Genomic DNA, 14,871 nt, shown 5'->3' on the forward strand with positions numbered 1-14,871 from the left:
ATTAAACAGTAAAATCTAAGTAAAAGTTAATAGTTACTTTCACCTACACGTTCAGTTTTGGTAATAAATCTTGCCACGGTTCCCTTGCGTACAGTAAACGTCTCATGTATAAACTTAAAAAGGAAAAGACCAAATCTTGAACAATTGGAAATTAATTTATTTTGCACAAAGGCATCTGTATAAAATAAATGGTTTGTCAAAATGTACAATTTTTTTTTTTTTTTTGAATAAAATAACACCGAAGAATATAATCCAAAAAATAAAAACAAATATTAGACTTAATGTATGAATTCTAAAACTGAGAAAATAATCAGCATTAAATGCTGTTTTGGCGCCATGCATTACGTTTAATCTGATTGGTCAGCTATGATGTGACGCATTTGATTTTTTGTCATTTGATTTTTTTTGTAGTTTCACAATGTCCGTTGATCATTTTTTAAAAAAAAATAAAAAATAAATAAATAATTTACTCAGTTATGGTTGGGTGTAGAAATGTAACAAATTACTTCATTTGAAACGCATTTAAGTATAAATACAATTACTGATTTAGAAATATACTCAAAAAGTACAAGTACCCATAAAAGCAACTCAATTACAGTCACGTAGTAATCCGTTACTTTTTCACCTCTGGTAAACAGTTATATTTATGTTAATCGATTGTAGTGACTCATCTTGTCGTATCTTTGGCGCACGTGCGCGTGTGTGCGTCCGCGTGTGTGTGTGTGCGCGCGCGCCGCTGAGAAAGAGGGCGGAACCACTGCAGTCTCTCCACCGTCGTGTCTGCTTCCCTCTCCCTGTTAAACTCCCAGCCAGAAGCCGGCCTTGGGTCTGGGTCTTTACCTCCTGGTGGTGACACTCAGCGACAGGGACATGGCCGGGACAGCGGGACCGAAGCGGCAGGACACCCGGAAATATTTCGAAAACCTTGACGGAGCCGGTAAATGCATCGCGGTGCTGACCAGCGGAGGTGATGCCCAAGGTAACCTCCTCCAGGGTTCCATTTTCGGACAAGTCACGCACAAAGTCCATTAACTGGATCGTACAAAATCCTCCTGCAGATTAAACTAGGACATTATTTTAAACATGGAAAGAGTATTTCACAACACATGTTTAAAATGTTTTTCAGTGACTCGTGCGCATTATTCTAGTCATTTCTAGTAATTTATATGAACGAATTCTGGTACATTTTTGTCCGATATTGGATGCAACACTTAGAGTTGAAGCTCTCCATCATACCTGTTAAGTTATTTTCTTATATTATTTTTTTTAAAAATATAGTTTTTTTTTATGCAGGGATGGTGTGTGTGTGTGTGTGTGTGTGTGTGTGTGTGTGTGTGTGTGTGTGACAAAGGTCCTGTTATGCAACAGCTACCATTCACACTGCTGCATCCAACATGTTTCCATAGGATGCTGCAGAGGCAGAGCTACATCCACTTCTCATGGACCAGTGCTTACATGTGTGCATACTGGTTTTAAGGCAGGATCAGTGTTCAGAAGTTTATGTTGTCTTTTGCAAACATTTCCCTCTTTATTTTGAACCAAAGTCTGTTTTTGCACATTCTCCACCAGCAACAGAAGGCCTGGGTTTACTATAGGGTACAACGTGTACTTTTCATACTATTCAGGTACATCTATGTGATTCAGTAAAAAAAAAAAACAACAACAAAAAAACAAGTGTTTTTAATCTTTCTTTACCCAAATAAATTAGTTTTAAAGTTTGTCTAACATAATGATGACTTTAGCTACTGGCAAGCAAGCATTTCATTTATTTATTTATTTATTTATTTACATTTTCACTTTAAAGAAATTAAGTTAGAAATTTCAGAGTGCTGACATTTTTTAAATAAAAGTTACTTTGCAATACAGCGCAGGTGCTAATTACATAATTACATATATAAATAATTAAAGATTATACTGTATTTTCCCCCACAGTGGTGAAATGATCACGTTACAACAGCCAAAGACAAAGAGCAAGTGAGCAAGAAAGCTAAATACAAATACAGAAAGGAAAAATTAAGGGTAAAAATAAAATAAACAATAGATATTTGTAAAAATAACAGTTCAGAAAAAATAGAAATAAGCTGTCAGTGGGGTTTTTACAATGAGTACTGGGTTATTATTGCACATAGTAGTGCAGTGGAAAGCATTGTTATTATTATTTATATATATGCACCAGTGTCACGGTCTGAGTTTACCTCGTACTGAGATCAATTATGAGCATATACTGTATGCGCATGCAACCCTAACCTAATCCAATGAACTAATAACTTTGAAAACAAAAATAAACAAAACTGAATTATAATTTTTTTTTAACAAAGACCGTGACACCGGTACATATATATATATATATATATATAATTTATTTATTTATTTATTAATTGATCACACAAATTATATATTTATATATAAAAACCTGATTAAAATACACTAACATGTTAGTGTTAAGTAATAGTCTAGGGAACAATGTCTTGGCAGAGCTCCAGTGCCTTTATTTTGAAAGGAGTGCATATTGGCTCCCAGCTGTCATGTAGAAGTTGCATACGTGCGGGACAGAGAGTAGGCTACGAGCAGGGATGGGGAAGGAGAAAAGTAACCAACCAATGTGGAGGACAGTCGAAGTCAATCACATTATTTTACAGCCTTTAAACTATGTTCTATTTATTTGGCCATTTAATAAATCCAGGTGTAATTGTAGTTTTTTTATTGGGCGACCGTGGCTCAGGTGGTAGAGGGTCGTCTTCTGATCGAGAGGTTGGGGGTTCGATCCCAGTACCTGACTATGTGTCGAAGTGTCCTTGGGCAAGACACTGAACCCTATGTTGCTTCCAGTGGTTGACTAGCGCCTTGCATGGGTGGCAGTCCTGTCCCACTGGTGTGTGAATGTGAGAGTGATTGGGTGAATGAGCTGATATGTAAAGCGCTTTGGGACTGCTTCAGTGCGGTTATAAAGCGCTATATAAAATCTAGTCCATTTACCAATTACCATTTCAAACTCTCATAGGTTATATATATATATATATATATAGACAATTGGCTTTGCATCCACCTTGGGCTACTTTACAGTATGTATGGTTAAACCTAAGCTATTGTTGGTTACTTTACAGCACGTTACATAACATGGCTTGTGTTATGCTGAAGGGGTGAGAGACTCGGTGGTGGTGTGTCACGTCACGTCACATGGCAGCAGGGTCATCTGCCCTGGATTAAGCTGTCGACCCTTTGTGACAAATATGTCGTCTACGTGTCTCTGCTGGAGTAGGATTAGATTTGATTATTCCAACACCAACACTTTGAAGCGACGCCAACGCCACTGGTGTGAAAGTGATGCTTCAGTCACAGTCACATTGGATTCCTGCATGGGGTGTTTATTTTTCACCTGTGCTGCCTGCACCCCTATCATTCTACAAAAGCTTAGCATTTAACCTTCACAATGACTTTTTATACGTCCTCCGTTTCTAATTGTACCTCCTATTTATAAATAATGCAGTCCCATTGGATCGTACTGATATAGTGCCAAATATACTGTAAATCCAGGAAAGAATCCTTGCCATATAAGTTTGTTTGTAAAGTTTTCTATAATCTTAAGCCAGTATTCAAATAAAGCATTTTTTAATATTTTTTTTTTCGCATCATTTGATTCACAAAGAAGGATTTTTAATGTTGTTTGATTCACAGTTTTCATTTCAATGTCTAGACCAGTGGTTCTCAACCTTCAGGTCACGACCCCCAAAATATATTGGTTCTAAAACTTACAGTAAAACTTAAAAAAAAGTCAATGTAAACCTGGTTGCCTTTATTTCCATGCACACGGAGCTCTAATTCTCTCCTTAATGGCGTGTACGAAACAGCAGAGTGGCACAGACTTTTTAGGGTCATGGTTTTCATTTATCATCTGTCAGTGAACAAAAGAGGTTTACATCGACTTTTTTTTTTTTTAACTTTTACTGATTTTTAGAGCAACCCAAAGCAGCACAAGTTGTCAATTTGACCCATAGAACTTAATGGACTAAAAGGAGCTAATCACGCACAGGGTAAAGTAGTCCCAGTTTTAAAAGCTAATTAAACAAATATGATGCAAAATAATGTGTTTTGTTAGGCATGGATCTTCTAATACGGACATTTCAAAGGTTTCATGCCACATTTGTAAAAAACAGTGGAGGATCTCTTTAAAGCTTTTCCTGTCTAAGATTTACTGACTCTTTATGTTAAGTTTAAACATTCCTTTCCCATCCTCTCCCTGATGGGCTGCTAGAGCAGTAGCCCTGCAGTGAGATGCCAGAGGAATAATCTCCTCTTATTGGTTAGTTGGGTTTGTTTTTGTGTTTCTACACAGCGTGGCCACCACAACGTATGATGTTTCATGAGTCATTCCAAGAGTTCCGATGAACAATAACCCCCCCCTCAACAATTCTCACACTGGAATATCACACGTTGGTTTCTACAGGCACCAGTGCTAATCTGTCAGCCATTCGCTTTCATCTGTTGAACTTTCATCTTTCATTAATTTTGCGCTACACATCAAAAGTGAAACCTACAGGTCTGACAGACATTAGGTATTTATATCCCTGCCCAACCTGAAACCGACAATTAAAACATACGTTATCCTCATACATATGACATATTTACATTGGTTTTAGTGGTAAACCCGCTTTTATTAACAGACAACTGTTAATGTCAAGATCGGATCAGCGCACGGGGAAACAAGCACGTCAAACTCACACAGGTAGTGTGCCCGCGGCGCCAGAGACAGCAGTGGATCTATTTACATAATCCAAATATTAAATATAAGGATAATCCATGTTCTTGTGCAGAAAAAGGATTGATTCAATAGCGGATGCTTGTGCTTCAAGCCTGTTTTTGCAGCCAGCACGCATTTACACAGCTGTTGCTGGACATAGAATTATGTTTAGACATTAAAAAAATTATATTTGATATTTAATCCTTATCACCTATATAAGTGCATTGCATTTTTTTTTAAAAACGGTATTGAAACTGATACCATTGCTGGTTGACCAATCAAAATCTTGGTCGAAACGATGGAATCTACCAATTAGTCGACTAAACGACCAAAGTTGTTAGAGGAACACATTTTGAAACTCCACTATTGCAGCACTTTTTAGTCATTGATGATCCATAATAAGAGAAACTAAAGAGATCAGCTTTACAGTGAAAACATTAACACACATTAAAAAATACCTCTTCCAAGGATTAACATCAATCACAATAAAATATACTTTAATGGTCCTTCACGTAAGGCCAGCAAATACACTACCACAGTGATTCTCAACTGGTGTGTCGGGACCCATAAGTGGATCGCAGTCCTGTACTGGGTGGGTCGCGGCCAGCTGGTCAAAAATAAATAAATAAATACGTAATGTCTCTCATGTTGGACTTGTCTTTTATTTTGAAAGAAACTTTTCTTTTGACAGGCATGCTGTGAAATGTATGTTGCACAGGAAAAAAATATAGATTTATGTGTTAAAAAAGACTGTACATGTGTGGGTTATTTTTGAAAAACTGAATTGGTTGGTTGGTTGAATTGAAAAAAAAAATAGGTCACGATTTAATGACTGGCAAAATGTGGGTCCTTGGGTGAGACCAGTTTGGAACCCTTGCACTAACAAACAAAATATAATTATATATATATAATATTAAATAATTATTTGTCACTAACATAGATATTTTCATCACAGTTTTTTATCTCTCAAGTTGTTTCCTAAAAATAAAATTCGATGTGCAACAGAAAACATTTAACAGTTTAAAAATCAATAACAACATTAACACCAGCAGTAAAAACATTAAAGCATCAATAATATGATTAAAAATCAGTCATACACAGTAGAGAAAATAACAACATTAAACTTTGATTTAAAAATGTTCACATTGGATGCTGACTTCAGCTCTGCTGCAGTTTATTCCACTTCTTTGCAGCATAACAACTAAAAGCAGTGTCACCATGTTTACTGTGAGCTCTGGGTTCCACTATCTGACCTGTCCATAGATCTGAGAGACCCGCTGGGTTCATACCTGACTAACATCTCACTGATGTATTCTGGACTAAACCCATTCACAGATTTAAACGCCAGCAGCAGAACTTTAAAGTCTATTCTGAGTGTAAAGACTTGAAAACTGGAGTAATGTGCTCTGACTTCTTTTTTTGGTTAAGACCCGAGCTAAAAGTGAGCTATTTTGTAAATTGAGAATGTAAATGTTCTACTTAGCGTCGCGATTAAATGTTCTTTCATTTTAGAAACAGGGAATTCTATAGTTAGGGTTTCACTAAAGGGTTTTATTTTGGAAGGATATCCCTGGTAACTTCCTGTTGATGCATGCAACTAAAAAAAGGAAGAACATTTTTATCAACCTGTCCTGTCTAAAGCTTTTAAAGTACTGGTAGCACGGTTGGGGTCGATTATAATTGTAATCGTGTAATTGATAATCAATTACAATTTTGGCATAATTATAATTGTAATTGTAATTTTAAAAATCTGTTGCTGTCGTAATCATAATTAAATTGTAATTGAGTTCAGATAATTGACTTTCCTACATTTTACCATTAAAAAAAATTAAAATTGCGGGGTATACTGACACAAAAAAGGCTCAGATGCCTAAACCATGAATATTAAAACATATATTTTGATTGATTAGGAAGCCTATCAAGATAACCAATAGATAAGAAAGAAATTAGATTATATAAATATTTGTTTTTTGTGTATTTTACAGCTAATTTAGGACCAGTTATAATTAGAGATGCTAACAGCAAGCTAACACAACATTTGGTTATTTATTTTCAGGCTCAGTAATTGTGATTCATTGTATTTGAACTTTAGTAATTGGGAATGTAATTGTAATTGACTTTTTGAGGATAATAAATAATTGCCATTTAATTGTAATTGGAAAAAATGCAGGTCACATGAATCGGAATTGAATTGTAATTGAAAACGTAATTGTAATTGACCCCATCTCTGACTGGTAGTAAAGTTGTTTACATATTCTACTTGTCATGTGTGCCATTTCAATGTGTTTGTGATGTTCACATAAACGTTTTTTGTTCTACTCCTGATGGTCCTTTTCCAGCTGCCCCCCACTGCCCCCCTACCTACTCTGCCGTGCTGGGCTCAGTGAAGTCTGAACACAGAATAATGAGTGTGACATGGTTATTCATGGGGTGCCCCCCACCCACAGTGTAGTACCAGTGAATGGCATTGGTTGTTTGCAGGATTGTGGCGTGAGAGCCAATCTGTTGGCAATGTGGGGCAATGTGAGAGGTTTGGAAGCTCTCACTGAGGTCGGACATGCCTTTCATTCTAATGTGGGACACCTCAGTGTGAGCTACGGACCCCTTTTTTCCTGTTAGGTTTTTAAATAAAAAGGTTGGCAGTTAAAAATTGATTCAAAGGTGTCACGGTTTACATCAATACTTTTTTTTTTTTTTTTTTTTTACAGCAAAGGGCGCTAACTATTTAGAATTTGAAATTCAGGACGCACCACCGTGTTTTAAATCAGAAGTGTGGAAGCATTTTGGTTTCCCCAAGACAAAATGAAAGAGGTGAGAAAGAAAGAACATGTGAAATCTAAGATAAGAGGAGCAAAGAGAGGAACGGGAGAAACAAGAGAAAGAGATGAAAGTTTGTTTATTTATATTATTTCTTTGATATGAGATTTGTTTTAAAGTCCAATTGTTAAGGCACAAAATACATTTCCAGTTGCACTTTTAAAAAGAAATATAACTATTACGCAGTTTTACATATTTTACTGTAGAGCCAGAATTTAAATGAATAGGCTTCTTCTTCATTTGTATTATTTATTTATTTCATTCAGGATTTATTGTTAATTAAATTGCATTGTTTTGCATAGTTTATCAAGGGATTCTTTTAACAATGAAAGATAAAAGAAAATAGTACAGTATTTTTATTTTTATTTATTTATTTATTTGTTTACAGTCTCATTTTGTAAAATAAATAGTGAGAGAATCATATCGTGAACCCAGTGTCATGAATCGAATCGTATCGGGAGTTGAGTGAATCGTTACATCCTAAATGGTTTTATAAAGTTGTAATCAGACAAGATTAGGAGAATGTATTTGATTAATCTTCTTATGACATTAACCATTTAATAAACAAGTTGTGCAACCTTTTTGTGCTTTGACATGCAAAACTAGGGATGGACCGATTTGGCTTTTTTAGAGCTGAAGACCCATACGGACTGCCGATATTTGGAGCCGATACTACTTTTGCTCCTTCAATTTACACCATAAAATTTACCCAAAGATGATAACAAGTGGTATGAGTCTCAATTTAAAAAATGTTTTTATTGAAATGAACAAAGGTGAGGTAGAACGACAACAAGTAAAAAATATTTAACAAATATTAAAAACAGGTGACGTAGAACAAGAACAAGTAAAAAATATTTCTGCTCTCTGTAAATAATGTGGATCGGCGAACGCAGCAGCACGCATCGGCCGATGCCGATACGCTTAAAAAACGCAAAAATCGGCCGATATCGATTTATCACTATTGTTCTGTGATTATTGAACAAAGTCTCTCAAAACTTTTGATTAAAATCAGAAGACTGCTGTGATGGAAAAGCAGAATTTAAAGTAGGATTAAAACTTGCCAGCCGACAAAATTCCTCAACAATTACTTCTTTCCCAACAGCGTCTTTGTTGCCATGACATCGCTTATCTTATTTTTCTTTGATTTCTTTTCTGTCTTCTTGTCATTCCCATTTAAAACAGACAGAAGGGAGGAAAGAAAATCTTGTTTTTTCCCCCCAGAAAGCACAACATTCCCAGGCTTTGACCATTCCCATTCCTATTAATAGATTGGGTACACATAAAAACACACACATGCACCCACACACACATCTACCACAGAAAGCAGATCCTCATTTGCTGTAGTTACTGTTGGAAACAAGTATAGGCTATTTTCTTATCTTGTAACTAACAAAAATAAATAAACTGAGTCTGAATTTATCTAATGACAATAAAACCGATATGATCTAAACCAGGGGTGCCCGAAATCTTTCCATTGAAGGGCCAAAAATGTATTGCCAGTGACATAACTGTGGAAAAAGTAGTTTTGAAATTGAAGAACACTTTTCTTTGTTGTGTTTCATGGCATAAAATTATGAAACATCTACTGTAAATGTCTTCAAAGACATTTAGTGCAATATCAAAGATCAAAACACTATATTTTCCACTGCCATGAACTATGCTTTAAAACTCAAGAAAAATAATGTAATTGGACAACAGATTTAGATTTTAGTCTGATAAATCACTGTACTGTATTACATTAATTTAGTTTGAAATAGAGAGTGTATAGAGTACTATAGAGAGTAGAGTACTATAGAGGGCAGAACATGCTTAAAAAAAAAAATATATATATATATTTTTTCAAATATGGGCAACGAGCCAAAACCAATCGCTCGGTCCCCAAATTGGACGTTTGTGATCTAAACCCAACTGATTCAGAATAGCACATTATGGTATGTTTGCTAGAGATCGACCGATATGGGATTTTCAAAGGCCGATGCAGATACCGCTTAAAAATTTTTTAGCCGATATCTAAAGCCGATATTTGAGGCAGATATATTTTTCTTAAAGCACATTGATTATGAAATACAATTGAAACACTCTTATCATATAAATGTATATATTAGAAATGAAATTAAATACACCAATGGAACTCTTAACATTTATTGAACTTTAAATATACTGGTACACAACCAGGTAAAACAAAAAGTACAGGACGGGTAAGTAGCAGTAAGGCATGACAACAATATACAATATACAATGTGCATGTAGTCGGTTTAAATTATTTCAAGCTTCTTTCTTAACTCAAAGTATCTAGTAATTAAGTTGGCAAAATATTTAAAAATATACAATCAAACAGTCTCCTGAAAAGTGGTTTTAGTGTAAATTGCTGGTTCAAGCATCTTGACTTCAAGCATCAAAGACAAACAGATCACCACAGAATAAAGCACACTACCACACGGTAGTAAATAATTAAAATCAAACTGTAAACTAAATTAAAAAATAAATAAAAGAAAATTGGCTAATGGCTGATCTTGAAAAAAGTCCATATATCGGCCTCTATGCATTTAGTCTCTTCTTGGCTTTTGTCTTTCCTTAAAACAATATACATTATTTCCTGTTTTCACCTTGTTTTCGATGTTGTCGTCTTTTTTCCTGTTGCTTGAAATGTTGATTAATTTGCTTGTTTTCAGAGGTCACAAACCTCTTCTCCACAAGCTTTATTTAATGTTGTTTAGTTGAAGAGCAAAATCACTCACCGCCTCAAAGGGGAAATTAGAGTTTAATAAAAAAACGAATAAATCAGGCTGTTTTTCCTGAACTGTCGCGGTGGTAATGAATAAACAGAAGAATGCAATAGATCAACAATGGCAGCCCAACATACAATTGACTCTGACGCTGGTTTTCACATCTTCATTTTCTGATGATGTCATGAGTAATATCTTTGAATGAGGAATGCACATTTTATAAGACCTATAACGGAGGCAAATAAACCAATTAACAACCGTTAATAGAGCCTCAGATTCTCCGTTTCAAAATGTCCTCCATCCTGTTAATTGTATACTAAAAATCTACTGTATTTCTTTTTCTTCTTGTGTTTATGACTTCACTGGATATGAACTTTCTGAACGGTGCCAAACATGCTAATTAGGTCTCAACTACTATTAGTAATATTATGATTTATAAGCTTCAGATCAGATTACACGACAATTACACAAAGATTTTAAGTTGCAGAGTTCATACGATCAGATCGGTGATCGGGTATTGTTTTTTTTAACTCAATGATCGGTGATCGGCTAAAAAATCCTGATCAATACTCTTTTTAATGTTATGAACTGTTTTTATTATAATGTTTTTATTATTCTGTTTTTATTGTAAAGTGTCCTTGGGTGGCCTGAAAGGTACTTTTTTTTTTTGGCTCTAGTGGCCTTTATATGACAGTTGCTTGACAGGAAAGGGGTCAGAGAGAGCAGGGAATGACACGCAGGAAAGGGTCCCAGGCCGGGAATCGAACCTGGACCTGCTGCAGGTGAGGAGCTATAGCCTCTGTACATGGGGCGGGCGCTCTACCCACTGAGCTAAACACCGCCCCCTGAAAGGTACTTTTAAATAAAATTAATTATTATTATTATTATTTTGTGGTTTGCACGTCCGCCTCACAGGAATAAGGTCCTGGGTTCAAGCCCTGGGGTGGACACTTGGGTTCTTTCTGTGTGTAGTTTTCATGTTCTCCCCGTGCTGTGTGGGTTTACTCCTGGTACTCTGGATTCCTCTTACAATCCAAAAACCTAAAGTTGATTGGAGTCTCTGAATTGCCCATAGGAGTGAATGTGAGTGTGAGGGGTTGTCTGTGTGTGTTGCCCTGCGATGGACTGGCATATCCCTGCCTAGCGCCCAGGGTGAGCTGGCACTGGCAGACCCCTGCGACCCTGAAAAACAGGGACAAGAGGATCTAAAAATGGAAGGATGGATGGTTCTAGCGTGTTTAAATTCACCAGGTTTTAGCATGTTTAACGTAGACGACAATGATGCTGCGTTGTGGTGATGACACGCTGCTGTATGTGTTATAACAGCCGCTGTTTTGAGGCACAGCCGGGTCAACGGTGTGTCACACAACCTGCTACACAGTCTGTTACACAACCTGTTACGCAGCCTGTTGTATTTATGGGGAAAAATATCCTGGAAATGGGACTGATTTATTTGTCTTGTCATTTGATGATTGTGAAACCTTCAACTACAGCCACCCAGTGAATCACTCTCAAGTTTTGCACAAAATCCTCCTCAGTTGTGTGATTATAGTGATTTAATTCTGACTGGATGATGAGCGAGATTTGACGTATCGTTGTGTTTGGTACATTTACTAAACAGTCAGTCACCTGTTTTCAGGGGGAATCGATCAAAATTCTTGTATCCGTTAATGGTTAAACAGTTACTTTGAATCTATTCAATCAATGCAAAAACTCACATTCGTTTAAACTCCTCTTCCACTTGTCACTAATACTAACCACTACTGTTGTTGTTTTTTAGCATTCCTGCATTTTAAATATATTATAAACTTGAAAATGTATAAGCAATTGACCTGACTAAACTGACAACATCCTATTGAATGAACATTGTGCTGTATTTGTCTCTGATAGGAAAGGTTTGTTACCAACCAGCATTTCTCTTCTGTGGTTTTTCTCTATTAGGCCTTAGCCCTAAATACTAATAGCTTTCAGTAATCCAGTACTGAAAGCTGATTAGAGAAAATATTGTATTTTTTTGATCAAACACTAAGACAAATGTACTTATTTCTCAGGTATGAATGCAGCTGTCCGCGCTGTGGTCCGGATGGGCATCTATGTGGGTGCAAAGGTGTATTTCATCCATGAGGTGGGACATAAGTGTTGTTGATATTTATTATAAATCAAATTCAATTGCATATCTGTCAGTGCAGTTTAATATGATACATCATACATTTGCATTATTGGGGTTTTTATTAGTATGGTTGAAAAAAAAATGTTGCATAAGGCACATTTTGCTTTATAGCATGTATCTGTGGCTTATCAATATTAATTAAAAACAAGGACAGTTACCTAGGAGATGTGTTTACATCTCATACTCATAGAAAATGCAAACAGATCTTGTGTGTGTGTGTGATTGCTCTCTCTCTCTCTCTCTCTCTCTCTCCCTCCCTCTCTCCTCTCTCCTCCCAGGGTTACCAGGGAATGGTTGATGGTGGGGACAACATCATAGAGGCAACATGGGAAAGTGTCTCCAGCATGCTACAAGTGGTGAGCCTGGCTTTCTACTGCGTGTTATCACTGCTATATTTCAAGTGGTTATATTAAAAAAAACACCATCTCTTATTTTGATATATATTTATCAGATAAAGACACAGTGTAGGCCTCATTGATCAATGAATCAAAGATCACTTGCTCAAAAAAAAAAAAAAATGTAAAAAGGTTGAAAGTTTGTTTTGATCTCCATTGTAAACATCAGGTTTATTGTCGGAAAAGTTTCGCGGACGGACGAATAGAAGTGTTTTTACTCTATTCTTATCGTGATTTCTTGTATTTGCCACCAAAAAACTCTGCCAAAGTGACTTCCCAACACATTTCTGCTGTTTTCATGGACCAAAAGTTGCTACAAAACATGCTAACAAACATCCACATTCACAGATGGACGGAGGGACAGACAAACGCTGGTGAAAACACACATTGATGGTAAAAATGAAGGTAAAACACGTCTATGCATCCGTCCACGGGACTCCACATCCCACAATGCAATTCGTGAAACTTCTCCGACAATGTCAGTGTTTATCGTGGAAATCATACATTTTTGAACGTCAATTTGAACCTTTTACGTCTTAAGCTTTCATAGCGGACACTTCTGGAGTTTTCCTGTTCTCCACGTGCTGCGTGGGTTTCCTCCTGGTACTCCAGCTTCCTCTTACGATCCAAAAACATGACTGTATAGTTGATTGGAGTCTCTGAATTGCCCATAGGAGTGAATGTGAGTGTGAGGGGTTGTCGGTGTGTGTTGCCCTGCGATGGACAGTGTGAGCCGGAGATAGGAACCGGCAAACCCCCGCGACCCTGAAAAACAGGGACAAGAGGATCTGAAAATGGAAGGATGGATATTTCTAGCGTGTTTAAATTCACCAGGTTTTAGCATGACGACAATGATTCTGCCTTGTGGTGATGACACGCTACTGTACTGTATGTGTTATAACACGCGCTGTTTTGAGACACAGCTAGGTCAACGGTGTGTCACACTGTCTGTTACACAACCTGTTACGCAGCCTGTTGTTTTTATGGGGAAAAATATCATGGAAATGGGATTGATTTATTTGAAGAAAGAACATATATGACCATGTATTGATGTAGCTTCAGACACACTGCTACAGTCTGTGTCTTTCTCTCCATGTCTTGATCGGCAAAGTCTTGTTTTGTGTTAATGTCAGGCCAGAATCAGCAGATCAGATGCATAATTTACACAGTGGTGATCACTGATGGCACAATGCTCACATATGAGAGTGTGCATGACACAGCGCTGCTCAAACCTAATGGATAATGCAGACTGATTTACAGACTTGCTGCATTAACTCAGATCAATAGGACGGTTTCTGTCTGATGTACTGATCAGAGCAAAGTTATACATTGAATTTTTTCCTTTAGTTTTCTACGTTATTAAATGTTTGTGCAGTAAAAAGAGAAGTCCACCTGCCTCAAATTTTACTACCTCAATGTCAGTGTGCGTGTGCGCAATGACGTCTCTACATTAAACGAGCAAAACGCTCATTTAATTGCTGCAATCTTCGTGAATTCCGCGCAGCAGGTGAGGAAACTGCGTTGCTAAAAGATTTAGGGTAGCAACTGGATTACCACCCTTTATTTCAGATCTTAGTGAATCCGCCCCTGACTGTTCTCAGCCTGCCCGTCCTCCCCCTCACCTAAAACACCTGGTTCTGATCAGTAATCAGGTACAGAGGGAGGAGGAGCTGTATATAAGGCGTGAGAGGACCACAAGAAGAGATGCACAACAATGTTCAACCAGCAGCAGACCTGTGGGGAGAGGTTCTTCTGCTCTCCCTCAATGATTGTGAGTTTGTTATTTTAGTTTGGTAGTTTAGGGGGCGGACGCAGATTGCAACGGCCCTAGAGGGTTGGCCCAGTGTCCTCCTTTTTGTTGAATTTGGCCAGGGTCTCCAGTCTCTTTTGAGTTATTTTGATTCTGTTTTTAAGAACTTTGCTTTAATAAACACTTAAGTCTTTATTTCTGTTTGGCGTCATTTATGTTGTGACCCCTCATGCCTTTAGATAGACATCCTAGAGGGGGCTATAACATGGGACACT

The 14,871-nt window shown here is 37.0% G+C and overlaps 1 protein-coding gene across 3 annotated transcripts in view; it reads left to right on the forward strand.

Annotated features, from left to right (window-relative positions):
• The first annotated feature begins 723 nt into the window (after positions 1-723).
• LOC114479009 (ATP-dependent 6-phosphofructokinase, platelet type-like) overlaps positions 724-14,871 on the forward strand; it is a 34,199-nt gene continuing 20,051 nt past the window's right edge. For all 3 annotated transcript variants that reach the window (XM_028472409.1, XM_028472407.1, XM_028472408.1), the window contains exons 1-3: positions 724-979; positions 12,333-12,406; positions 12,730-12,807. In XM_028472409.1, coding sequence (XP_028328210.1) covers positions 871-979; positions 12,333-12,406; positions 12,730-12,807 — 261 coding nt within the window. In that variant the 5' untranslated portion in view covers positions 724-870. The remainder of the gene's footprint in view (positions 980-12,332; positions 12,407-12,729; positions 12,808-14,871) is intronic.

This window comes from Gouania willdenowi, chromosome 17, assembly GCF_900634775.1.
Source record: "Gouania willdenowi chromosome 17, fGouWil2.1, whole genome shotgun sequence".
Classification (NCBI taxonomy): domain Eukaryota; kingdom Metazoa; phylum Chordata; class Actinopteri; order Blenniiformes; family Gobiesocidae; genus Gouania; species Gouania willdenowi.